This window comes from Pelodiscus sinensis, chromosome 12, assembly GCF_049634645.1.
Source record: "Pelodiscus sinensis isolate JC-2024 chromosome 12, ASM4963464v1, whole genome shotgun sequence".
Taxonomy (NCBI): domain Eukaryota; kingdom Metazoa; phylum Chordata; order Testudines; family Trionychidae; genus Pelodiscus; species Pelodiscus sinensis.
Window position 1 is genome coordinate 28,316,407 of NC_134722.1, and position 25,780 is coordinate 28,342,186.

Below are 25,780 nucleotides of genomic sequence, written 5' to 3' on the forward strand. Positions count from 1 at the left end.
ATTATTCTAGCAGTGGGTGGGTGAGATTCTGTGGCCTGCATTGTGCAGGGGGTCAGACTAGATGATCAAAATGGTCCCTTCTGACCTTAAAGTCTATGAGTCTATATGTAGACACTCATTCAAAGAAGAAAGAGTGGTTTGTTACCCTGCAATAATTATGGTTCTTTGAGATGTTTGTACATGTGTATTCTACAACACAGCCTCTTTCCCCACTATGATGGAGTTTCTAGCAATCTACATTCTGTTTTAGTGAAAGAACTGGATAACAACTGCAGATGCCCTGCCTTTTCTGACCTCAGCCACAGAGCACCAGAGGGTGTGCCAGGGTGCAGATTACTGAAAAGGTTATGATTTTATTTGCCTGGAGCATGTGTACACCAGAAGAGGAATACATGTCAGCAACACATCTTGAAGACCACAGTTACTGTAGAGTAGGTAACTGTTCTTTGGTAGAAATTCTAGCAGGATTGTAACAGAAAGTATATGTATAATTTGCAAGGTATCCATGGCCAGTAGCTGTGTTTTCATGTCAACTCATCTTTAGTCACACCAAAACAATGGTTTTATTAACAATACCCATTTCATAGTCACTCAAGTGCAACAGTTTTTTCCATTATAAAACATTCTTTCTACAGTTTCTGCTTATTACTCACCCCCGAATCTTCTGTAAACCAATCCCAGTGTACTAATGTACCTCCCTGTTCCAAATTTCATTCTATAGATTTCATTTCATTTCACTAGTGTCATTCACTTCAATAAGTAAAATTAAACTTCTCTCAGAAATTGTATTCTAGTCTGATAATGATTTGATTTGGTGTTTCATTATTGATTTGTAGTCTGGCTTTCATGTTGAAAAAGATCAAGTTCCTGACAGACCCATTACGGTTAAGACCTCCAATTACCTGCTTTCTACCCAAGCTCTGTCACTCAGGTTTTAATAAGAGATACCTCTAAAGATTATTTTATCAGCCATTTTTCATGTCCATTTTTATACTGTCAGGACAAGTCATATAAGGAATTACAAACAAAATACCCTGTCAGTGAATGAACTATTGATGCCTTAACTGATCACAGTGAACTGATTCCGAAGGTAATACTGTATTTTAATAACAGGACAATCACATTGCTTTGCCCAGGCAAATAAAATAGATGCAATTGATACTTTGAACTTATAATCCACTAAAAGCAATGTCTACAGGTATGCTTCTGACTTTTGATATGAAAGTTGAGGAAATTATAGCAATTTACATGACTAAATCTATCTTACTATTCGTTAATCATCAAATAATGTGGCTGACTGAATCATCATTATTCAAGTACAGTATGCATACTTTCAAATGACTATGTTTTCAGTGTTAATATATCTTGTATAAAAAACAGGTTCCTTTCATGTCGGTGACACCTGTTTGACTTTCTCTAAGCACTGAGAAATGGAGCACATCTCTCTCATAGAGTTAAAATATTAAGCTCTTGGATGCATGGTGATTTTTAAAGTTAAACTTCAAATATTTATTCAGAAACTTTGTTGAACATCATAAATCACCAACTTACATGTATTTGTTACTTAAAAGTCAATATATTTTAATAGTTGAAAATCACGTAGGCTGCCATATATCCTGACTTTGAGTCCCTTGCCATACTTGATGACATAACTAGCTCAGAAGAGAAGCAGAAAAATGTTCGTGGCTCTGACTAAAGTCTTAACTACCATCTGTGTTTTCAGGGTGCTACTAAGGACTTGGCCTGAAAGTGAAGGAGGAATGAATATGTATTCTGAATAAAATATTTGAAAGTGCATTTGTATTTTTGAAGTCAATGTTTCCCATAAGATGAGGCATGTCCAGATGACTACCCTTGGTGTAGAGGCACATACATGCTTCACAGTTGTTTTCCAAAATCTCAAAATTTATTTGTTCAAAAAGTCTCTAGTTATTGTTCTAGAGAGAACTTTCAGAACACGAAGTAAGAGTGTAAGTGATGCAATGCAATAACATCTGCATGAGTTTGTAGAGTCTGAAACAGTAGTTCTGAAATGTGAATTATAATTGGAATGTGCTTTGATAATGATGAAATTTTAAATGTCAGCATTAACTACATCTTGATTCATCAAAGCATGTAAGAGACAATATGATTCATCTCATTTTGAAGTTCTACATCAACCTTTCCCAAACTTGGGGTGGTGGGATGAGGAGCAATAAGGACTGGTTTTGGAAGATTGATAAAAAGATGTATACAGTAGGATGTCTTGACTTTCAGCAGTGCATGGTAGAATTGCAGAATTGGGGTATGTAAATAGTTTCATTTTTCTGAAGCAGCGACTCAGCATTCTGAAGTTTCATAAACAGCGATTCAGTCCGCATGCATACATTAACTAGTAATGATTTTGGGTCTTAAATGGGGAAACTGCAAAGCTTTTCAGTTTGCACTGTGGAATCACCCTTAAAACAGAGGCAAACATGAGTTTGTCTTTATTTATTTGAATTAATAACTTATAATTTTGACTACTGTGAGGGGAGGAAGTTGAGACTGCAAGTTGTAAAAAAAGAAGATTCCAGTATACCAATCTGCTAATCGTTTGCTGAAGATGGTAACATACAGCTCATGTAGAATGCACCTGTCTTTGCACAATGTATGAGTAGACATTACGCACGGATTCTCAATCTTGTTCTTCTTTTTTGCACTAGTCAAGGGATGTAAAGGGGAGTAGAAAATAGCTGCAATTATCAAATTTTAGTTCTTCAAGTGGCCCCATGGGTGCTCCACTCCAGGTGTCGGGTCCGTCCCAGCGCCACTGATTGGGAGATTTTGTAGCCATATCGGGCTGGACCACGCATGCTCCCTGCGCCTGCTGGTCATTCGCACCCTTTCTAACATGCGCGGTTCGCCCCTCCTCCCCGCCAGTTCCTCTCAACCGTTCTCGGTTGCTGACGGGAGCTAGCGATCTCTCTTCGGTCGCTTACCATTTTCTCTGAATAAAAAACGTGTAAATAGTTAAAAATTTTAGTGTTAGTTGTTAGTTTTGGTTTAGTTAGTCTTCAAAAAAAAAAGGAAAAGAAAAAAGATCGTTTTGGTCAGTTACGCGCTGGAGCATTTTTTCTCATCAGTTTCACCACCATGTCTGGATCACCCAGCTTCAAGCGGTGTGCTCAGTGTAAAGAGGCAATACCCGCTTCTGACGGACATGCACTCTACATTCGTTGCCTGGGGGAGTCTCATGTCACTAGTAAGTGTGCCCACTGCTGTAGGTTAACACTGAGGGCAAGAAGAGACAGAGACTTTACGCCTGAAGCTCCTGCTATGTGATAAGGCTCTTCAGCCATCACACACTCCATAGCAGGAGTCACCGCAACCCCCAAAATGAAGGGCATTATCCCCTGCGGCAGTGGCAGCAAAGAAGAAAAAAGCCTCCCCTGCCCACTCCCTGCCAGCAGTTCCTCTGCCTCAGATAATCCAGGAAGCCCAGGGTTCGCAAGAAAGCCAGTCGGCAGCCAACTCAGTTTCACGGCCTCGATCTGATAAGCCGGGCAAGCCACGCACAGCATCTGCCCCGCCACTAGCCTCCCCTCTCCATAGGGAACACAAGCAGGTGTCAACCCCTTCGGGGAGCAAGTGGCCCCAGCTAACAGCACCGATGGAGGGGGCACCGTCCTCGAAACACCGGGACACACAAGGTTCAGCCCCGGAATCGGCAGTCCGGTCGGTCACGGAGACGGTGCCGCTTACGGCTCCGCAAGACCGAGTGCCCTCCGCACCAGACAGGAGACGGCACTGGAAAAGCCCTGCACCGCAAGGCGTGGACCCGGCACCGGCAATTCAGCCGACACCGGCAGCAATCAGCAGTTCCGCTGCACAACCGGTGCCGCGAGAATTACCCTGCTCGGCACTGAGAGCGCTCTCGCACTCTACTCAGCAGGCTATATCAACACTGCCAACAGGCTCTCCCCCCTCCCATGACTCAGACTCTCCATCAGTGGAGGAGATCTATCGGAGCATAATAGGGGACTCCTTAGTTGTGAAGGGACACTCATCATCAGTCCCTTCAAAAGCAGATAGGAAGTCGGTCCCTAGGGATCATTCACTGTCTCCTCCTATGCTTTCAGCAGACCCTTCCCCACCCTATTATCCAGTATCAGGAAGGGGACCTTACCCTCCAAGGCATAGATCTTTGCGTTCCCTGCGACGAAGATCTCACCATTATTACAGATATGCACCTCGTTCTCCCAGTTACTCCCCTCCAAGATTTCACCATTCTAGACATGGGAGTAGATACGCTTCCAGAAGGTCATCTCCTGATTATGACTATCGTTATCACAGGAGTTATTACACAGGGAGGAAGGACAGGTCACAGTCCCATTCTTATTCGTGTTGCTGCCGCCAGTCCGCTTATAGACGCTGCTCGCCACCTGTCTCGGACCACCAACCACTGCAGTAACCCGGACCCCCTCCTTGTGCACCTTCTGTGTCGGTCCTGTCAGAACCTGAAGAGGGTCAAAACTCAGACACGAATGAGTGGATGCCACAAGCTTCCCCGCAGGATGCCCAGTCGTCTTCTCCCGATGACGCAGTTTTTGCAATGGACACCTCACCACCAGATGATACCTGAGAGTTTCAGAACCTCTTCAAGAGAGTGGCACAATCATAGGAGGTTCAGTTAGTGGAGGTGCAAGCAAAACACTGTATGTTACTAAAGAACTTGCATCCCAGACAACAATCTAAGGTGGCTCTACCGCTCTGCTAGACGAGGCGATCCTGGAGCCAGCCACAGAAATTTGGAATATGCCGGCTTCCACTACTCCATCATGTAAGCGAGCAGAGAAAAGATATTTTATATCTTCAAAGGGCGCTGAGTTCCCTTTTACTCATCCTCAACCAAACTCGCTAGTGGTGGATGCAGCTTTGCAGAGGGCAAAAAACCCGCAAGTGAGGAATTCAGCAGCAGACAAAGATGCAAAGAGACTGGACATATTCAGAAGAAAAGTGTACTCCTCCTCAACACTTCTCCTCCGTATCGCAAATTACGCAGCCTTACTTTCTAATCATAGTTTTGACAACATCTCAAAGTTATCAGAAATTGCTCAGAGAATTTCCGAAACCGACAAAATACTCCTCCGTTCTATACTACAGAAGGGATATGCATGTGCCAGAGCGGGTTTGCAAATTGCCATGGATGTGGCAGACACAGCGGCTCGAACAATTGCAACAGCAGTTTCTATGAGAAGAGCTTCATGGCTTGTGACCGCTGCTGTACCGAAAGAGTTACAATCCAAGGTCGAGGATCTTCCATTCAACAGGATTAAGTTGTTTGCGGAGAAAACGGACGAGGTGCTCCACACGGGTAAAGATTCCCAAGTCACCTTACGTACACTCAGGATGTACATTCCACTTTTCCACCGTGTTATTTCCCATTCCAAAGATGTTATGAGTACTAGTTTTGTAGACAGCAAAACAGTCCATATGAGCCAAACCGGTCCAAGCAGAGGACACAGCACAGACGCCCTCAGTCATCTAAGGCGAATAACGCAATGATACCCAAACAGCAGGTTTGACTCCCAGGTCGAGGGCACGCCAAACATTCCTGTTCTAGTCAGAGACACCAACCCCATTTTTCAACATTGGCTGCGACCCTACTACCATCAGTGGGTTGCCATATCATTGGACAGATGGGTCCTGGAAATGATAAAATCCGGACTCACCATCCCATTCACATCCCTTTCCCCCCTCCACCCCTCCCACCCTGTCCCTTTTCAGGGACCCTTCTCACAAGGCCCTCTTACAACAGGAGGCCTATCACCTGTTACGAATTGGAGCGATAGAAAGGGTCCCGGACTTCTTCAGGGGAAAAGGGTTCTATTCGAGATACTTCCTAACTCAAAAGAAATCGGGGTTGGAGACCCATACTCGATCTACAAGGGTTAAACCATTATCTGTGGAAGCAGCAATTCAAAATGGTGACTCTGACTACGATCATTCCTTCTCTGGACACCAATGACTGGTTCGCGGCCCTCGACCTCCAGGATGCCTGTTTTCACATAGCCATACACCCTGTGCACACGCGATTCCTGCGATTTGTTATAAGCAACGAGCATTTTCAGTATTGCGTCCTTCCGTTTGGGTTGGCTTCGGCTCCAAGAGTTTTCTCAAAGACCCTCGCTGTAGTCACCGCCCACCTTCATCGCCTCGGAGTCATCATATTCCCTTATCTAGATGACTGTCTCATAAAGGGAACATCACGACAGGAGACGACACAGATGCTTTCAATAGTCAGAGACACTTTCAACTCACTGGGGCCGATAGTAAACGAGCAAAAGTCCACGTTAGTTCCAACACAGAACATAAAGTTCATAGGAGCAGTTCTCATTTCTCGTGCGGCGAGAGTGTATGTGCCGGGGGACAGATTCCAGGCAATAAAAGATCTGGTCAATCTTCTCTACAAAACTGCAACAGTCTCAGCGCATACTTGCCTACGCCTGCTTGGCCACATGGCTGCAGCCACCTTCGTCGTCCCGCAAGCACGTCTCCATCTACGGAATCTACAGCACTGGCTGTCAACGGTATATGTCCCCACAAGACACGACATACACAAGTTAGTTACTCCTCCATCCCACATGCACAGCTCCCGCCGATGGTGGATGAACCCATCAAACATCCTTATGGGAGTACCGTTTCACCAAGCTCAGCCATCGGTTCAGTTAACATCGGATGCTTCTCTCATTGGGTGGGGTGCTCACATGGGTGAGGAGCGTATCCAGGGATGATGGTCTCACGCCGAAAGATGCCTTCACATCAACCAACTAGAGTTACGAGCGATCTTTCTAGCATGCAAACACTTCCTCCCCAGTCTGAGAGGCAAAAAAGTCAGGGTATTGACAGACAACGTAGCAGCAATGTATTATATAAACAGACAGGGAGGAGCAAGTTCACGCTCCCTATGCGCCGAAGCAGTACGGTACTGGAATTGGTGCAGACAGAACAACATAATCATAACAGCGTCGTACTTACCTGGCATAGCCAATGTCATTGCCGATTCCCTCAGCAGACGCTTCCCCACAGACCACGAATGGGAGGTGAGGCAGGATGTACTTCAGAAGATCTTCCGCAGATGGGGAATGCCCCCGGTAGATCTTTTTGCAACATCCGTCAACAAAAAGTGTTGCCTTTTTTGCTCCAGAGCAGGAATCGGCAAAGTATCTCTCGGCGATGCACTCCTATAAATTGAAAAAAATTGCTCCTGTTCGCTTCTCCGCCAACAGTCCTCATTCCCAGAACATTACAGAAAATCAGGACGGAGAGGGTGACGGTAATTTTAATAGCACCAGCTTGGCCAAGGCAAGCATAGTATACGTTCTTACACAAAATGTCGCTGCAACCACCATGGCCTCTGCCCTTGTACCGAGATCTCCTCTCTCAAGACCAGGGATCTCTCCTTCATCCCAAACTAGAAACATTGCATTTGACGGCGTGGTTCCTGACTGGCTTAGACTAGATGAAAAGCTTTGTTCAGATCAGATCAGGTCAGGTCCATATTGATACATAGTAGAAAGACATCTATGCGAAATACTTACCTAGCTAAATGGCGCAGATACTACGACTGGTGCCTCCAGAATAACGTTCAACCATTGTCTTCTCCTCTACACCAAATTCTCAAATACATTCTTCACTTGCGAAACTTGAAACTTTCTCTAGCATCCCTCAGAGTTCACTTGGCAGCCATCAGTGCCTTCCATTACCCAATACAGGGTTCTTCAGTGTTCTCTCACCCGACGACTAGACGTTTCCTCAAAGGCATGATTAATATAAGCCCACCTCGAAGGCCACCTCTGCTGTCGTGGGACCTCGACCTGGTACTTGACACAATTATGTATCCTCTATTCGAGCCTCTAGCATCTGTACCCTTACAGATGTTAACCATGAAGACCATCTTCTTGCTTGCAGTTACATCAGCACATAGAGTTAGTGAGCTAGGGGCGATAATGGCAAATCCTCCTTTTACTTCTTTCTCAAAGGAGTCGGTGACTTTACGATTGCACCTAGCGTTCATACCCAAGGTCTCTTCGTCATTTCATATCAATGAACCAATCATCCTGCCTTCCTTTTACCCTAAGCCACATGCCTCAACGAAGGAGGCCCTGCTGCATACGCTGGATGTAAGGCGTGCTCTTTCCTTTTACATACAGAACCTGACAGTGGAGACAAACAGATAGACTCTTGATATCAACGGCTCACCGATCTAAGGGAGCTGCACTCTCCACTCAGCACATTACCAAGCTTATCACCTTTGCATTACCACATGCCATTCCATTCAGGGTAGACCCTTGTCTTCTCAGCCACGAGCGCACTCAACCAGGGGCAGTGGCGACATCTACTGCCTTCGCCAGAGGAGTTCCATTAGCAGACATTTGCAGGGCAGCCACATGGGCTTCCAGCTCTACATTTATGAGACATTACGCTATAGTGCAAAAATGTGCAGCGGACCATGCAGTCGCTTCTGCAGTCCTTTCCGCAGTAAAACCTCATTGATCCGGAGCGCTCCTTGTTCCAACTACTTCTATAGTCACCTGGAGTGGAGCACACACGGGGCCACTCGAAGAACAAGAGGTTACTCACCTTGTGTAGTAACGATGGTTCTTCGAGATGGGCCCCGTGGGTGCTCCACGTCCCGCCCTCCTCCCCGCTCCGGGGTTTTTTCTCTCTCTTTCTCGTTTCAGAAACCAGACAGTGAGAGGAACTGGAGGGGGGGCCGAACCGCACACATTAGCAAGGGTGCAAATGACCAGCAGGCGCAGGGAGCATGCACGGTCCAGCCCGATATGGCTATGAAATCTCCCGATCAGTGGCACCGGGATGGACCCGACACCTGGAATGGAGCACCCACGGGGCCCATCTGGAAGAACCGTCGTTACTACACAAGGTGAATAACCTCTTCTTCCCTCTCATGTAGGAGGAACTTCAGCAACCTATAGATTACCCCTTTACCACTTCCTCCTTCAGGCTCAGCATAAAGCTTATGATTGGTATGGGGAATGACCCTGCTCAAGATCATCTGCACAGTTATAAGTCACAAGTTACCAAGTGGTTCCTTGGGAATAACTGTCAGATGATGGAGTACTCAGCAGCTTCTCGCTGGCACAGAACCAGCCAGAGAATTCAGAAGTTATAAATAGTTTCCTTTCCAGTTTCCTGATATAACACGACACTCTGTTTCGAAAACCAAAACTATGTTTCCTTATGAATTATTATTAGTATTCCTCTGAAATAAAACAATCTAAAGGCATAGGTGCACAAATGGAGCATCAGAGCTACATATCAAAAGGTGAGCACCATTAGCAGGGCTTGACAAACAGCGGTGAAACCTACTCGCCAGCCCCTCACTGTGCATGCGCAAGACCCACATTGCGCATGTGTGCACCACCAGTGAACGGGGTGACCGGCTAAAATCTACTCACCACGGGCAAGTAGATTCAGTGATTTGTCGAGCCCTGGCCATTAGTAATATGTCTTTTTGATTCACAGTCAGTTATTGGCTGGACTGAATTTACGAGCATATGAAAAATCAGTCTGTCTTAAATTTCTCTGTAATGAAGGCTTCTGATTGACTAAGATTTTTGGTTTATGTCCAAAGTAAGTGTCTATATCATAGATCAATTAAGATGGGTTGCATCATACCAGGTTGTCAAGCTTCAAGAAGCATGACAATTGGTACATCTTTCTCCAATAACAGGTTGTCAACTATGTGCCAAAAATCCTCTGTGAGGTTTGACAATAACAGACATTATATCTAGTAGAGAAAATAATCTTTTTTAAAAAGTACTTTTAAGAGACATTCTACTAAGTGCTAACTCTTGAATACTTGTTATATACTGTATATTGTCCTGTTTATGTATGTAGATATAGCTAACAGAACTAGTTGGAAGAAGGTTGCTCTTTTGTTATTTATCCGTAAGATCTGTATATTGTATTGTGAAGGACATTACACAAGTTTTAAACCTTTAATAGAAAATGTTTTAAAATTAAAATGGTATATGTATGACAGCATTTCGTTTGTGAGAGACCCGAACATAGTTTCAGAATTTTCACTTAGTCTCAACATTGTTTTATATATGTATGTGTGTGTGTGTGTGTGTGTGTGTGTGATTTAGTCACCAAAATTTAATAAACTGTGAGTACCACAATTATATAATGACTTTTTTTTTAAAAGTCAGTTTACAAAAGTAGGATTGTCTAATAATTAATCAACGCATGCAGTTGACTCAAAAACTAAATACTATTTAAAATTAATCACAATTTATTGCACTGTTAAACAATTGCATACCAATTGAAATTTATTACAAATATTTTAGATGTTTTTCTACATTTTCAAATCTACTGATTTCAATTGCAGCACAGAATACAAAGTGTACAGTGCTCAATTAATATTGTTTTATTGCAAATATTTGCAGTGTAAAAATGATGAACAAAAAAATAGTATTTTGCAGTACACCTTGTACAGGTACTTTAGTGCCATCTCTTTATCATTAAAGTGAAACTCCCAAATGTAGGTGTTTTTGTTACATAAATTAACTCAAAAACAAAACAATGTAAAACTTTAGAGCATATAAGTCCACTCAGTCCTACTTCTTGTTCTGCCAGTTAAGACAAAAAAGTTGTTTACATTTACAGGAGATAATGCTCCTCACTTATTTACAGTGTTTCCTGGTAGTAAAAACATGTGTTTGTATGACACTTTTGTAACATTGCAAGGTATTTGTGTGCCAGATACGCTAAGCATTTGTATGCCGCCTCTTGCTTTGGTTATTGTTCCAGAGGAAGTGCTTCCATGCTGACGATGACTCTTAAAAAATGTGTGAACTCCTTGGGGGAGAATTGTATGTCTCCTCTGTTTCACCAGCATTCTGCCAAATATTTCATGTTATATCAGTCTTGGATGATGACCCAGCACTTGTTGTTCATTTTAAGAACACTTTCACTGCAGAGTTGACAAAACACAAAGAAAGATTATGAAAATTAACATGCTTTGAATTAATATGGAGCAGAACCCATCCTCAGCATGTCCACATCCTCTGGAATGGTTGTTGAAAGCAAGAAGAGACACAGTAATCTTTTTAGTGATAGAAATGTAGCCGTGTTAGTCTGGTGTAGCTAAAATAAAATACAGGACTATGTAGCACTTTAAAGACTAACAAGATGGTTTATTAGATGATGAGCTTTTATGGGCCAGACCCACTTCCTCAGATCAAATAGTGGAAGAAAATAGTCACAGCCATATATGCCAAAGGATACAATTTAAAAAAAAAGTGAACACATATGAAAAGGACAAATCACATTTCAGAACAGAAGGGGGATGGGGGGGGGGGGGAGGAAGGTGAATGCCTGTGAGTTAATGATATTAGAGGTGGGGAAGGGTAGATGTCTGTGAGTTAATAGTGTTAGAGGTGATAATTAGGGAAGCTATCTTTGTAATGGGTAAGATAGCTGAACAAAGACTCCAGCTATCTTACCCATTACAAAGATAGCTTCCCTAATTATCACCTCTAACACTATTAATTGTATTCTTTGGTATATATGGCTGTGACTATTTTCTTCCACTATTTGATCTGAGGAAGTGGGTCTGGCCCACGAAAGCTCATCATCTAATAAACCATCTTGTTAGTCTTTAAAGTGCTACATAGTCCTGTATTTTGTTTTAGTAATCTTTTTAGTATATCTTAGACATAAATATTTTGCAATACTGGCTATTACCATGCCATGAGACTTCCTGTTCTCACTTTCAGGTGACCTTATAAACAAAAAGCAACCATCAGCATTATCTCTTCCAAATGTTAACAACGTTATTTGAATAATTAGTTGAACAAAAGATAGGACTGAATGGACTTGTAGGCAGTGTGATTAACTGCTCATCAGCGAAAGTCAAGAGATATACGCAAGCAAAATAAGCAAGTCCTAGGTTTCCAGATACAACTTTTTCTTCTGTTTACAATTTATTCTCCTTTACCACTGTGAATTTTCTTCCAATAAGAGATTATATAGCCTATTCTCACATTGCCTGATGGTTTCTCGTTTTCCCCCTTCTGCACCATTCCTTGATTCCCAATCAGGCCTTATACTGCAAAGCAATGTAGAATATAGGTCCAGCTATAGGAGCCTTGCTGGCATCATAGAAATACTAGATACTATTATCTGTGAAATTACAAAGATTTAAGACTTGTGAATGTGTATAAATAGACTGGCTACCATTAAATAATGTCCTTTGAGGTTATGTTGTATTCTAAACAAAGTAATATGTGTGAAAGTTGAATATAGTAGAGAAAGGTGAATCTTGAAGAAATACTTGCTATAAATAGACGTTAGGTATATTTTATCTTCCCTTCATTCCTTTGCTAGGTTAACCGGACAGAGACTCAGAATCTAAGCCCTATAGCTACTTTTATTGAGTATAATTTAATGGAATGCCTTGAGGGCCAGAGCTAGTCAAATTTTTTGTAATTTCTGACAGCAAGTAACCATGTGCTGAAGAAGCTATGCTTAATAAGAAAAGAGGGTAGCTGAATAATCCAGCTTCTCAGATTGACTTAGCAATACAGTGTTTTTTCGTTATTCAGTTAAGACTGTAGAACTTAATTGTTTCTGTCAGATGTAAATGGAACCATTTTCCATCTCCTTTCTAATAGTTTACAAATTCTGTTTCCCTCAGACGTAAGGTTAATTGTTAAAGAGAAAAGGTCATTGATTTCATAATTATTTTAATCAAATCACAATAGTAAATAATTTTAAGTATTAACTGTTTTAATATAGGACAGGTAATGATTTTTTTCCCAGTGATGGTCAGTGATACAAGAGGAAATTAATGGGGCAAGCATATATTTCATGTAAATGACACATATAGTACCAAACCCATCTCCTAAAACTATATAATACTAGTTTCAGTTTGCATCACACGTGTAAAGTGGACTGTGGGAATTTGAACAAACTTCATCTCAAAGTAAAACTGGTATAATAGCATCTTATTGACCTAGTTATTGATGGATCTCTTTATAGCCCAAATGTACATAAAAAGGATCTATTTGGGTTGTGAAGGGATATGTAGCAGACTGTATAATTATTTTAGGAATTTGCACTTTTCTTGTCTTTGAGTAAAAATCACATGTTCTATAATCCAGAACCCTGTACACGTGTGTACACGTACACTCTCTCTCTTAAACTCAAAATTTCCAGCTGTCTATCTAGGTAAAGGAGAGACCTATGTTGTTAAAAAGTTCTGTTTAATAGATTTCAAAGGGTATCTGTATCTGTAATGTCCTATAAATACGTATTTTCCTTCTTATATTTCAGATGGATTATCCATGCTATGAAGTATGAACTAAAAATCCGTGCTGGGGATATGCCACCCATGGATTTATACCAGCTGTCACCTAGTGAAGTGAAGCAGCTTCTGTTGGATATTCTTCAGCCACAGCAGCAAGGGAGGTAATGAGATCTGTGTTTGTATCTCTGCTGCTATTCATTATAGATTGATTGCATAATCTGTGTATTTCTAAAATAATTTGTATGCATCTTAAATCACCAAGTGTCTGCAATCAATAATGTTTGTCATACTTTATGTATCCAGAAGGTTGTGATGACACGCATTGATTTGTTTGTTCTTTTAGTTGTCTGTGATTTTCCTGATTTTTTTTTTCTACATGTCTAAAAACCTGCCCTATTGCCCATAATCCTTGCATGAAACTTTACAATATAGTAATATTTGATACTATAGACATCTAATGCATAGGATTTTTCTAATTTAGCCTACCACTAAGAACCAAACATCACCCCAAACTAGTTACTTAAGGAATTTGCATTAGAGTGGAGTTTCTATGCTACTCGTTGACCTCTTCCTTCCTAGCTGTCAAAATCCCATGTCTCCTCAGCATGCTCAAGCTCAGACAGATTGTCTGGCATCTACCATCTCTTTCAAGGCTGCTGCACTGGCTTTTATTAGATGCCAGAAAGAGCATTTTTAGTTGGTGAATCACAAATAAGCAAGATACATGCAAAGGGCATTATCTCCATACTGATCACAAACTGATATGGAAGACAGAGGACCAAAATTTCCACTTGAAAGCTATGTGTGTTAAGTTTAAACTTTTGCATTAAGGTTTGCTTATACTGCTGATAAATTCCATAGTCCTCCTGGGCCATAGGGGTGGCAGTTTTCCCTGTCAGTAAATGAGAGAGATACCATGCATTCAATTCTCAGTTCACCTCTAAACCATGTAAAAATACATCCATGTTATTCCAATACCAGTAAAAAGATAACCATTTAAAATCTGTGCTGCCTAAGGCTGATGTTCAGTGTCTTGTCCCATTTACAAAATGATATACAGTACACTGACTGTGCAGTAGCTCCAGGTCCAATTCATATCTTCATAGTCTCTCTCACATCCTGCTCATAGAATACTAGAATAGTAGAACTGGAAGGGACGTTGAGAGGTCATCAAGTCCAGTCCTCTGACTTTGTGGCAGGACCAAGCATCATATTTTCTAGACCTTTAATCATTTCTTGTTGCTTTTCTCTGGACCTTCTCCAGTTTCTCCACATCTTTCCTGAAATATGTTGCCCAGAACTGGACACAATACTTCAGCCGAGGCCTAATTAGTGCAGAGTAGAGGGGAAGAATTAGTTCTTGTGTCTTTCTTGCTCAAGTACTTCTGTTAATACATCCCAGAATGATCTTGGCTTTTTTTGCAATAGTGTCACACTGATGACTCATATTCAGTACTCCATCCTAGACAATTACTTCCCATTTTGTGTGTGTGAAACTGATTGTTCCTCCCTAAGGACTTTTCTACACTACAGAGAAAATCGATGCTTCTGCAGTCAATTTTCCTGGGTTCAAATTAGAGGGTCTAGTGAAGACCCGCTAATTCAATTGAGAGGGCGCTTCCATTGGCACTGGTAGTCCTGCTTCTCATGAAGAGTAAGGGACTACAGCTACATGATTATCATGGCTGGATTTAAGTCAACTTTTCCCTTTAGTGTGAACCGGTCCCAAGTGGACTACTTTGCATTTATCCTTGTTGAACTTCAGCCTCTTTACCTCAGACCATTTCTCCAGTTTGTCCAGATGATTTTGAATTATGACCCTATCCTCCAAAGCACTTGCAACCCCACCCAGCATGATGGTATTTGCAAACATGATAAGCGTACCTTATGCCAGAGGCCAGCAACCTTTCAGAGGTGGCATACCGAGATTTAACTTGTTCACTTGTGTTTATGGGCCTGCATGCTGTTGATGGTTTTTAAAGTTAATAATGGTCCTATTTACAGCAACTTAATTAATAAATAAAGATGCAGAGCTTACCATTTTAGTAACACAAGATTTTAAAAAATCATTATCAGAGTTTTAGATATCCGCAAAACTCCAAAAAAATCGTTTAAAAGAATCTTTTTCTTTCTTACTTTGGGATACACAGGCTTAATTCTTGGCTGCATCACAGATTGTTTGAGTGAGTTCAGGTAAGCCCCCAAGGGTACATCTACACTATAGCTGGAGGTGTAAGTTAAAGCTCAGGAGACATAGAGTCCACTTAGATTGAGCTAGTCTGCCGAGGGTAGGTTTGTACTGTAGTTAAAAACTCGCTGCTATAAAGTGTGGAGCACACACACTTCCAATAGCACTAAGGGGAGCTGAAGATGCACCCTACTGTCTGAATGCAACACTGAGCTGGTTGAAATTTTTAAAGCTTTTTTTTTTTTTCTTTTCGGGAGCAGTAAAGGACTCTTTTCTAAAACAAAACTGTCTCATCCCAAACTGTTGACATTTTCAAAATGGTTACTCTTATGTAAAAATGTTATGCCTGTTCACTAACACAAACTTCCAAGTCTTTTATAACTAGTTAGCGCCAGTTTTTGGAGCGGCTTTTTGTAAAGGAAAAATTTCACTAACTTCTTTGGGGACAGGGAAAATAGAGAAGATGTAGGACATTTTGAAAAAGGGGGAAAAAATTAAAAAATGGGTCCATTTGGCACACTTTGAAATGAAAATGAATTCATAAGTTAATACTTTGGTTTTCCCCTCTGTGAAAAGAGGTGGGCATATTTCAGCCAGTTCTGGTAACGGAGGGTATGTCTACACTATCACCCTAGTTCGAACTAGGGTGGTTAATGTAGGCAACCGGAATTGCAAATGAAGCCCGGGATTTGAAATTCCCGGACTTCATTTGCATATTGCCGGGCGCAGCAATTTTTAAATGTCTGCTAGTTCGGACTCCGTGCCCGCGGCTACACGCGGCACGAACTAGGTAGTTCGGATTAGGTAGTTCCACGAGGTGTACCGGTAGTTCGGAATAGGAAGCCTAATCCAAACTACCTAGTTCGTGCCGCGTGTAGCCGCGGGCACGGAGTCCAAACTAGCGGACATTTAAAAATGGCGGCGCCAGGCAATATGCAAATGAAGCCCGGGAATTTCAAATCCCGGGCTTCATTTGCAATTCCGGTTGCCTACATTAACCATCCTAGTTCGAACTAGGGTGGTAGTGTAGACATACCCATAGGGAAAAATCATGAGTTGTGCTTTTGATGACAGTTCCCATCAGGGCCTTTAGCTTTGTTTTTTAGATCTAGAGCCAGATATACAGAGGCATTTGGATGCCAGAAGAGACAGATGGGTGCCTTACCTGCTTTTCACTACCGAGAACCCCACATGTCTCACTCACATTAAATGTCAAATGAAAACAAATGCAATTCCCATTAGGCACCTATCTGTCTCTTTAGGTGTTTGTAAATCTAAGCCATTAACACCTCCTTATCTTGCTGCTTCATTTCAAGCACAGAGCAGCTCCCTTTAGCAGCTGCTTGACAATGCCCCACCCTCTGCCAATCAGCTGAACTCCCTACCTGTGCTAGCTGTCTTTGAGGCTCAAGTGACAGTGCAGGCTCCATGCTGTATGGGGGAGGGGCGGGACTGAGCTCCTGCCTGCATGCCACTGAAGATCAGCTCTCATGCCACTGATGACACGTGCCGTAGGTTGCCAACCCCTGCTCTATGCCATTATTTAAAGGAACAGAACTGGTCCCAAAACTAACCCCTGTGGAACCCACTTGTTATGATTGTGAACCACTAATAACTACTTTCTGAGAACAGTTATCTAACCAATTATGCAGCCACCTTATAGTAACCTCATCTACATTGTATTTCTCTAGATTATTGATAAGTAGGTCTTGTGAGGTTGTATCAAATGCTTTACTAAAGTCTAGGTAAACCACATCTACTACTTCCTCGTATCCCCAAGACTACTTCTGCTATCAGAGAGGACTATCAGATTGCTTTGATAGGATTTGTTCTTGACAAATCCATGCTGTTACTAATCACCTTAACATCCACATGTTTGCAGATGCATGCCTTAATTATTTGCTCCATTATCTTTCCTGGCAGAGAAGTTATGTTGACTGGTCTGTAGTGTCTTGGGTTGTCCTTATTTCCCTTTTTATAGATGGGCACTATATTTTCCCATTTTTAGTCTTCTGGAATCTATCCCATCTTCCATGACTTTTCAAAGATGATATGCTTCCTCAATCAGTTCCTTGAGTATTGTAGGATGTGTTCCATCACACCGTGGTAATTTGAAGAAGTAATTTTAATTTGTTCTTTTCCTATTTCAACTTTTGAACTTACCCAATTTTCACTGTCATTCACTATATTAGGCATCAAATCGCCACCAACCTTCTTGGTGAAAATCGACACAAAGAAGTTGTTAAGTACCTCTGCAATTTCTACATTTTCTGTTATTGTTTCTCCCTCTTAATTGAGCAATAGGTGTATGTCTTCCTCTTGCTTCTAATATATTTGTAAATTGTTTTCTTGTTACTCTTATGACTCTACCTAGATTGAGCTCATTTTGTGCCTTTGCCTTTGTAATTTTGCACCTACATATTTGTAGTGTTTGTTTATATTCATCCTTTGCACTTTTTTACTAGTTTTCACTTTTTGTAGGACTCCTTTTTTATTTTTTAGATCATTCAAGATCTTCTGAGTAAGTGTAGCGGTCTCTTGCCATACTTCTTGTCTTTTCTACGCAGTGGAATAGTTTGCTTTTGCATCCTTAATAATGAAAAACTGCCAACTGTCTTCAGTTGTTTTCCCTCTTCGGCAAGGTCCCATGGGAAGCAAGTCTATCAGCTCCCTGGGTTTACTAATGTAAGTCTTCTTGCTATCTAATATCTTTACTTCGCTGTTCCCCCTTCTACCATTCCTTAGAATAATTAACTCTATGATTTCATGATCACTTTCACCCAAGCTGTCTTTCACTTTCAAATTCTTAACCAGTTCCTCCCTATTTGTTAAAATCAAATCTAGAACAACCTTGCCCAGTACCTTTTTTCACCTTCTGAAATAAAAAAAAAATTGTCTCAAATACATTCCAAGAACTTGTTGGATAATCTGTGCCCTGCTGTGTTGTTTTTCTAACAGATGTCTGGATAGTTGAAGTCCCCCATCACTACCAAGTCCTGTGCTACAGATGATTTTGTTAGTTTTTTAAAAAGCCTCCTCTCTCTCTTCTTCCTGATTACAAGGTCTGTAGTAGATCCCTCCCATGATAATCAACCTCTTTTTTTAACCCCTTTTAATCTAACCCAGAGACTCTCAACAAGTCTATCCCCTGTTTCCATCTTAGCTTCAGTCCAAGTGTATACATTTTTAATATAAAAGGCAACATCTCCTTTTTTCTCTGCTTATTCTTCCTGAGCAAGCTGTACCCTGCTATACCAATATTCCAATCATGTGTATTATCCCACCAAGTCTCTGTGATACCAAAAATGTGATAGTTGTGTTTAACTAGCATTTCAAGTTCTTCATACTTTTTGCATTTGTATGTAGACAGTATGAATTTGTGTATCTTCTTCCAATCGCTTTTTTTGAAATAACTGTTCTTTGTAAAAAATGAGGTTTACAAGTTCTTTCGAAAAAGGGTTTTTTTCTAGAAAAAAACATGTCTAGACTTTCTTTTTCGAAAGAACCTCTTTCGAAAAAGCGATCGCAAGAAGATATGCAAATTCACACCAAATTTGCATATCTTCTTTCAAAAGTGAAAGCAAGTGTAGATGTGCCCTGGAACATGCCTTATGGTCAAGGAAGCCAAAGCCCTCCTGGCAACACCATCTTTGCAGACAGGCATGTTCACCTGCATCTGGCCGGTGCTTCTTCCTATGACCAGAAGAAGAAAACAGCACCTGCATCCCATACCCCTTAACTAGTATACCCAGAGTCCTGTAGTCACTTTTGATCTGCTCAAGATCACACATTGCAGTGTCATTAGTGCCCACATGGATGAGTAGCATGGGGTAGTAGTCAGAGGGCCAAATAATCCTCCACAATCCTTCTGTAGCATCTTGGGTACAGGACTCTGGCTAGCAGCATCCCTCCTGGAATGTTGTGTCAGGGCAACAGATGGGTGCCTCTGTCCTCCTCAGAAGAAAGTCTCCATCCACCACTGTCCTATGTTTCCTCCTCACAGTGGTGGCTACAGACCAGTGTTGAGGGATACCTGGCTTCTCCTCCTCCCTCACCTTAGGGGATGATTCCTTACCTCCAAGGCAGCATAATGGTTCTCCAGAACCACAGTGGATGGGTTGAGAGTATGTGAGAGAACTGCTTGCCGCCAGAAGTAAGCAGCTGCCAGTGTCCCTCCTGAGACAACCATCTCCTACTCTACTACTACTACTACTTGTCAGTAGTCCTTTATAGCAGGATAGTGTCCTCAGCTTTAGATGTCTCCACATGAATACTCTGGAGGAATTCTTCATGGGTATGGATGCGCCTCAGCCTAGCCATTTCCTCCTGTAGCTCTCCACCTACTTCCTGAAAGATTCCATCAGCAGCCACCTTTCACATTGGATGGTCTCCCCAGCCTAGATTTCTGTAAGTTGGTAATGCGAGTCAGTCTCTGCAAAACCATACCATGACCATGATCAGGTGGCTACTGGTGGAGGATGCAGGAGCAGTGTTGGCACAAGTTATGTGGCCCTTCCTAACCATACTGGCTGTACTAGGACTCCCTCTCAAACTCTCCTGTTAACGACCACCTGGTCACAAGCTCCCCTGGTCGTGTAGTCTCTGGCTTTTAAGGGCTTCTCTCCTAGGTCAGCCCTACCCCCTCATTAACCACACAGTGGAAGGGTGATCACTAGGCTGATTGAAGCTGATCAAGAGAAGAAAGACTCAAATGCTCTCAAACACACAATCCCAACTGGCACAATAACTGAAATAACTGCAGTCACCTGAAACAGTTGAAAATGTAAACAACAGTCAAGCAAATACACTCACCCCAAAATTAGTACTCACACCTTATATGTTCCACAGGGGGATATCCTTCTCTCCTTCTCAGACTCTCCTGTTAACACGGTTGTGCTGTTTCTTACTCATGCTGGCACAGCACCAGCTTAGTTTCTTCCAGTTGAAGCTTTTCCTCTGCTATACTGCTGATTCAGGGAACTTTTTATAGCATTTGGTTGTTTCTTCAGTCACTGTGTACATCCTCTACACCTCCCTCTGGGATCTTGTCATCTTCAGACTGTCTTAGCTCTGGCCTCTGTTTCCTTGACCTCTGCTGGACTACCAGTGAACTGCGTGTTCTTCACAAGTCCTTACCCAATTCTGAACCACAATTCCTTTTCTGATCATTTGTGTACGTACAGCAGGCCAACCGTGGGGGTTTTTTTCAGCTCTTTAGAGTTTAGCTTCCTTTCACTCACAACTCTTCCAGCTCATCTTTCCTGAGTCATTTTCATAACTCGGGGTTTTTTTTTCTTTTCTGACTGCTTCCCAGAAATATAGGTAATTTTTTCTCTTGGTTTTCCCTCTACAATACTTGTTTTTATTGCTGTTGTCACTTACTGGAAATCCTCCTTGTCATGATCCCATATACAACCACCCACGTCAGAGTTAGCCACATATCTGTTCCCTTGAGTGTACCCCCTCAGGTATCAGGCATCCTGTCTTACCATAGTTTCATAATTCTGCCTCTCTTACACTCCAGGACCTGCTCTAGTACCCTGTGTATTCACCGTTCTTACTCTTCATGTTCTCTTTTGAAGTCGGTGATGTTATGCTTATAAGAAGCACATGGGATCTTTTTATGGGGGATAAGGCAACATGCCACATTTATTGATAATATAACAAAGTAACATATGCATTTACACACACACTGATGGAATAGTTACCAGTCTGTTGCTCTGCCTAACCTGTTGGCCAGATAGGTCAGGTGCAAGGAAGGAGCTGGGTTCCTGTCAGTCCGGACTGATGCTGCTCATGGTCTTGCTTAGAAGGACAGAACCCAAAGAACCATACAAGACACCCCATCTTTTATAGGATTTTCCTTCCATGCAAGTCTATGCATTTTGCCTTGTCAGGCCTTAGTCAGTCCTTCAGCATCACAATCAGTCATCCTACGACATATGCTTATTGGGAAGTTGTTCTCAGTGTCATCTGATATCAGTATGCTGATGATCCCTCAAGGGTGTTGTCTTTCTGGCAGAGTTGTGATTGGTTCCCTATCAAGGAGTGCTTGCCTCTAGCTTCAGGGTTTGTCAGTCTGCCCGGGTAGTCTGTTTTCAGTGTGCTTTGATTGTTATTTGGTGCTTCTGAGTCTCCAGCCCCTCCTCTGACCATTTGAGCATGCAGTGGCCTTCACACTTATCTCTCCTAAAACATTCTCTCTCTCATTCACACAAACACACTTACAGAATTGCAGCGTGGAACAAAGGGATACTTCTAGTCACTTTAACAAAGTTACATAGTCTTTCAACATTAAACTTCTTTCTGTCTACTACAGGGTCTTATCTAACACTAACATCACTATGCATTACAATATTCCATCCTTTCACTTTAACATGCTAACGTCAAACAGAGCTGGAGCTATCAAAGCTGCCTGGCCCTGAGTGAAGCCTACATCTTGTATTTAAGTTTAATCCAAACTTTTGCTATAACACACATTTATTATAACTGACTTATTAGTTACAAAATTCCAATGCCAGTGCTACAATGATCAGTGGTGAATATAGTGATCCAGACGTCGGTCTCTGTCACTTTGTATAATGACCAAAGTTTTTTTCTTGTTGTTGTTTTAGCAGTAGTTAAAAAATCTTTGACAAGAAGGATTTTGAGACAGTTTACATAGATGCCTCTTATACCATTCCCAGATGGTAACCTAAGTACATCTGACTTCTTCAGACATCCCCAGCAAAGTGTGTTTCATTCTGGCTCCCTCAGACAACTGACTCACTTCCCTTGAGAGCAAGACTCTTTTGATCTCGCCCACAGTCCCTTTGAACTTCTATATTCAGGGCCCTTTTCCTGTCCTGATCCAATTCAGTTTTGTAGGTTGGCTGGAGAGGAAGCAAACATAATCAGAACTAATAAATATATAGTCCATCTACCTTGTCCATCGGGCCAACCCAGAGCAATCCACTAGCCAAGCTGTAATGGGCTTTGTCCCTTTCTGACTCCTTTTGACAGATCCATGTTGAGAACAGGCAGCCTTTATCTCCAGACATACTGTGGTGGGTTCACCAAGCCACCTACCCAAAGCACTGATCATTCAGTCATTAGAGCTTCCATTACGCTTCTGGAACCTCTGTCGGTCTCAGTCAGTTTCAGCCAGTTCTTAAAGATTCATCCATTACAGCTCGGACAGCACCTCATGTCCCCTATGCTGCCCCAAAAAACAGGCTTAACTCTTTTTCTTCCACTAGTAGTACTGCAAAGCATAGAGAGGAACTGAGACACACTTCGGATTCATAAGCATATTACAGAAAATTCCCATTTTGTCACACCTACCATATTTCCTTAGCAGGCCTACCTGTGTTTGGCACTTCCCAGAAACTCCCCTTTGGGAATATAACAATACAGCAACTCCAGAGTACTTCTTGCAAAAAAAAAAAAATATATATTATTTATTTACACATTGGAACATAAAATCAGAGCATAAAGTCATTCCAGCATTTGGGAACAGAACACTATCTGTTTCCCTCCAGATCAGTCTGTCTGATGCTCACAGCTTAGGTACTTTACCAGTTTAAATCTTTTGCTCCTGATTTCCACCCAAAGCCCCAGCATGACTGGAGGGAGGCTTCACAGGGCTTGTTCCCATACGTTCTTGTGACTAGAATTATCTAAAACCGTTGCTTGCCTTCCCGCAGATTTGTATAGCCAGCCAGAATTAAATAAACTCTTTGACCCCCAGATGCCTACCAGCATCATAGTAATCATATAAACAGGTATATATAATATTCATAACAGCAGTACAGATATCACTTATGTTCTTGACAGAAAGTAAAGGTAACTGAAACTGGTGGCTATTCTGTTACACTGCTCAAACACTCAAATGTTGTAAGGTAGGAGTGTATCTTCAATGGAAAGGTTAAGGTGGTAATACATCTTCTAACAGCCTAATGGGACCTACTCTTTTAACTATAGAAAACTATTTAGCACAGAACTAATTAAAAGTTAAATTGTCTACACAAATTGGTGTGGTAAATAATTCATAACATTTAGTTTGCTGATTTCTTGGCACCAGTGTCTGGCCATGTATATGGTTAGACATAATGCTCTCCTAAAAATACTAGTTAATTTTTAATAAAACATCTCTATTGTTGAGCTGAGAGATAAAGTATGAAATAAGGCACTTATCCTAACAACCTAGTATGGTTTCTCAGAAAAGCCTTCTCCGTGCAGATCAGAGAGCTTGCACAAACTCTTGCTGCATGGAAAAAGATTTTCTCCTTCAGACAGAAGAGCTCTGAGGACTACTGCTGCAGGAAACAATTTTTTCAGTTAAATAAAAGTAACTATGAAATATTCCTACACAGTATTCAAGATGTGGGCGTACCATAGTTTTATACAGGGGCAGTAAGATATTCTGTGTCTTATTTTCTATCCCTTTCTTAATAATTCTTAGCATCCTATTTGCCTTTTTGACCGCCGCTGCACACTGTGTGGAAGTTTTCAGAGAACTGTCCACGATAACTCCAAGATCTCTTTCCTGATTTGTCATAGCCAGATTAGCCCCCATCATACTGTACGTATAGTTGGGGTTATTTTTCCCCAATGTGCATTACTTTACACTTATCCACATTAAATTTCATTTGCCATTTTGTTGCCCAATCACTCAGTTTGGTGAGATCTTTTTCGAGTCCCTCACAGTCTGCTTCTGTCTTGACTATCCTAAACAGTTTGGTATCATCCGCAAACTTTACCACCGCCAGTTTTCAGTTTTGTTTCCAGTCTTGCAGTATCTTAAAATCACCACTCTAGAAGTCATGTTTCTGTGTAAGAACCGCAGCTTTCCTTTATTGTTGTACAGAAAAGCTTGAAGATGTGATCCACTAAAGGCTCAAACAGAATCCTAAATTTATTATAATTTAAAATCTCATGATTAAGATGATCTCATAATTTTGGAGGATCTGCGTCATGATTTTTCAATGCTTGTGCATAGCAAAATTGTATTACACTAGTCTTGTAAACCCTTATGGTTTTTGGTTTAATTTACAGTAGAATCAACTTCCCTAATGTAGCTCTAGTAATTTCATTAAAATTACAAATGCTGTAAAGCATGGACATTTGGGATGAAGCACCTACAAAATTTCAGCTTACCAACTTCAAAAAAATTGTATTTCATTTAAATTACAAGATGCAAAAATGTCTCTGTAACTTAATATACTTTTTGTACTCTTAGTAGGAATTGAACTATTTAATATGAAAGCTGCACTAGCACCATAAATTGTATTACTTACAGAAGAGGGATAATAAAGGAAATATTTATACTGTAGAAGTGCTAGCCTGAATCATAGTATCTTCTTTATGCAACATATATACATTTTGGTGCTGTGCATATGTGCCTAACAAATTATATCTCTGGTAAATTAAATGTAAAATTTGTTATCCTTTAAAATGTGTATATTTTCTTATACATAATAGGTGTGCTGTAAAATTCTTCCCTAGTTCCTGGTAACTTTGACTTTAGTGGAGTTACAGCAGAGTTTAATTTGACCTTTGTCCTGTCTTGTATTCTAGTTAAATCAATTTAAGTGTTAATTTTTTAGGCCATTTAATAGGTTACCATCCCACAGTTAAGTATGTCACTACAGCCTCTAAATCCTGATTATTGGCTTGCTTTTGTTCTCTTTAGGGTCTGTTTTTATTTTTATCTGAAATATTTATCAGGAAAAAGCAACACATACTCTGTTTGCATCATTGATGGATATTTATTGTTATTGCTTACCCTAATGGCTTAATTAATCAACAGAGAAAGCTATTCTGAATCTGAAACAGATTGTTTTCTCTAGCCCTTAAGTTATTTTGTTTTGTCCACAGATGTTGGCTTAACAGACGTCAAATAGATGGTTCTCTGAATCGAACTCCCCATGGTTTCTATGACAGGGTGTGGCAAATCTTGGAGAGAACCCCTAATGGTGTAATAGTAGCAGAAAAATATTTACCACAGGTAAAAAGAAAATATTTAGAGACATGCACAGTAGTTTTAAACTACTGAATGCCCTGCCATTGTATTTTTTCCTCTGTTCATGGAGTATGTGTTACAGATAACAAAGAATTCCAAGTATAAAATAACATATTGGACATACAAAGTCTTCTTCCAGCACTGTATATAAGAAGATTTAAATTTACTATTTGCTTGTAACTGCAATGAAAATATTTTAATATTCTGAAGGGGCAGGGAATCTCAAACAAAACTCCTAAACAGAATACTGTTATCATTGACTAGAAATTTGCTTCTCTTTGATCTAATG

At 41.2% G+C, this 25,780-nt stretch overlaps 1 protein-coding gene and 1 long non-coding RNA gene across 9 annotated transcripts in view; one reads left to right on the forward strand and one right to left on the reverse strand.

The window, feature by feature from the left end:
- Positions 1–25,780, forward strand: part of PHKB (phosphorylase kinase regulatory subunit beta) — a 238,626-nt gene that overhangs the window by 206,335 nt on the left and 6,511 nt on the right. For all 8 annotated transcript variants that reach the window (XM_006121182.4, XM_014572567.3, XM_006121179.4 and 5 more), the window contains 2 exons: positions 13,327–13,461; positions 25,347–25,476. In XM_006121182.4, the coding sequence (XP_006121244.1) occupies positions 13,327–13,461; positions 25,347–25,476 (265 nt within the window). The remainder of the gene's footprint in view (positions 1–13,326; positions 13,462–25,346; positions 25,477–25,780) is intronic.
- The window catches only part of LOC112545486 (uncharacterized), a 37,433-nt gene that overhangs the window by 10,622 nt on the left and 1,031 nt on the right, over positions 1–25,780 (reverse strand). The window contains exon 2 of the long non-coding RNA XR_012906710.1: positions 22,834–22,899. This is a non-coding gene — a long non-coding RNA (uncharacterized LOC112545486). The remainder of the gene's footprint in view (positions 1–22,833; positions 22,900–25,780) is intronic.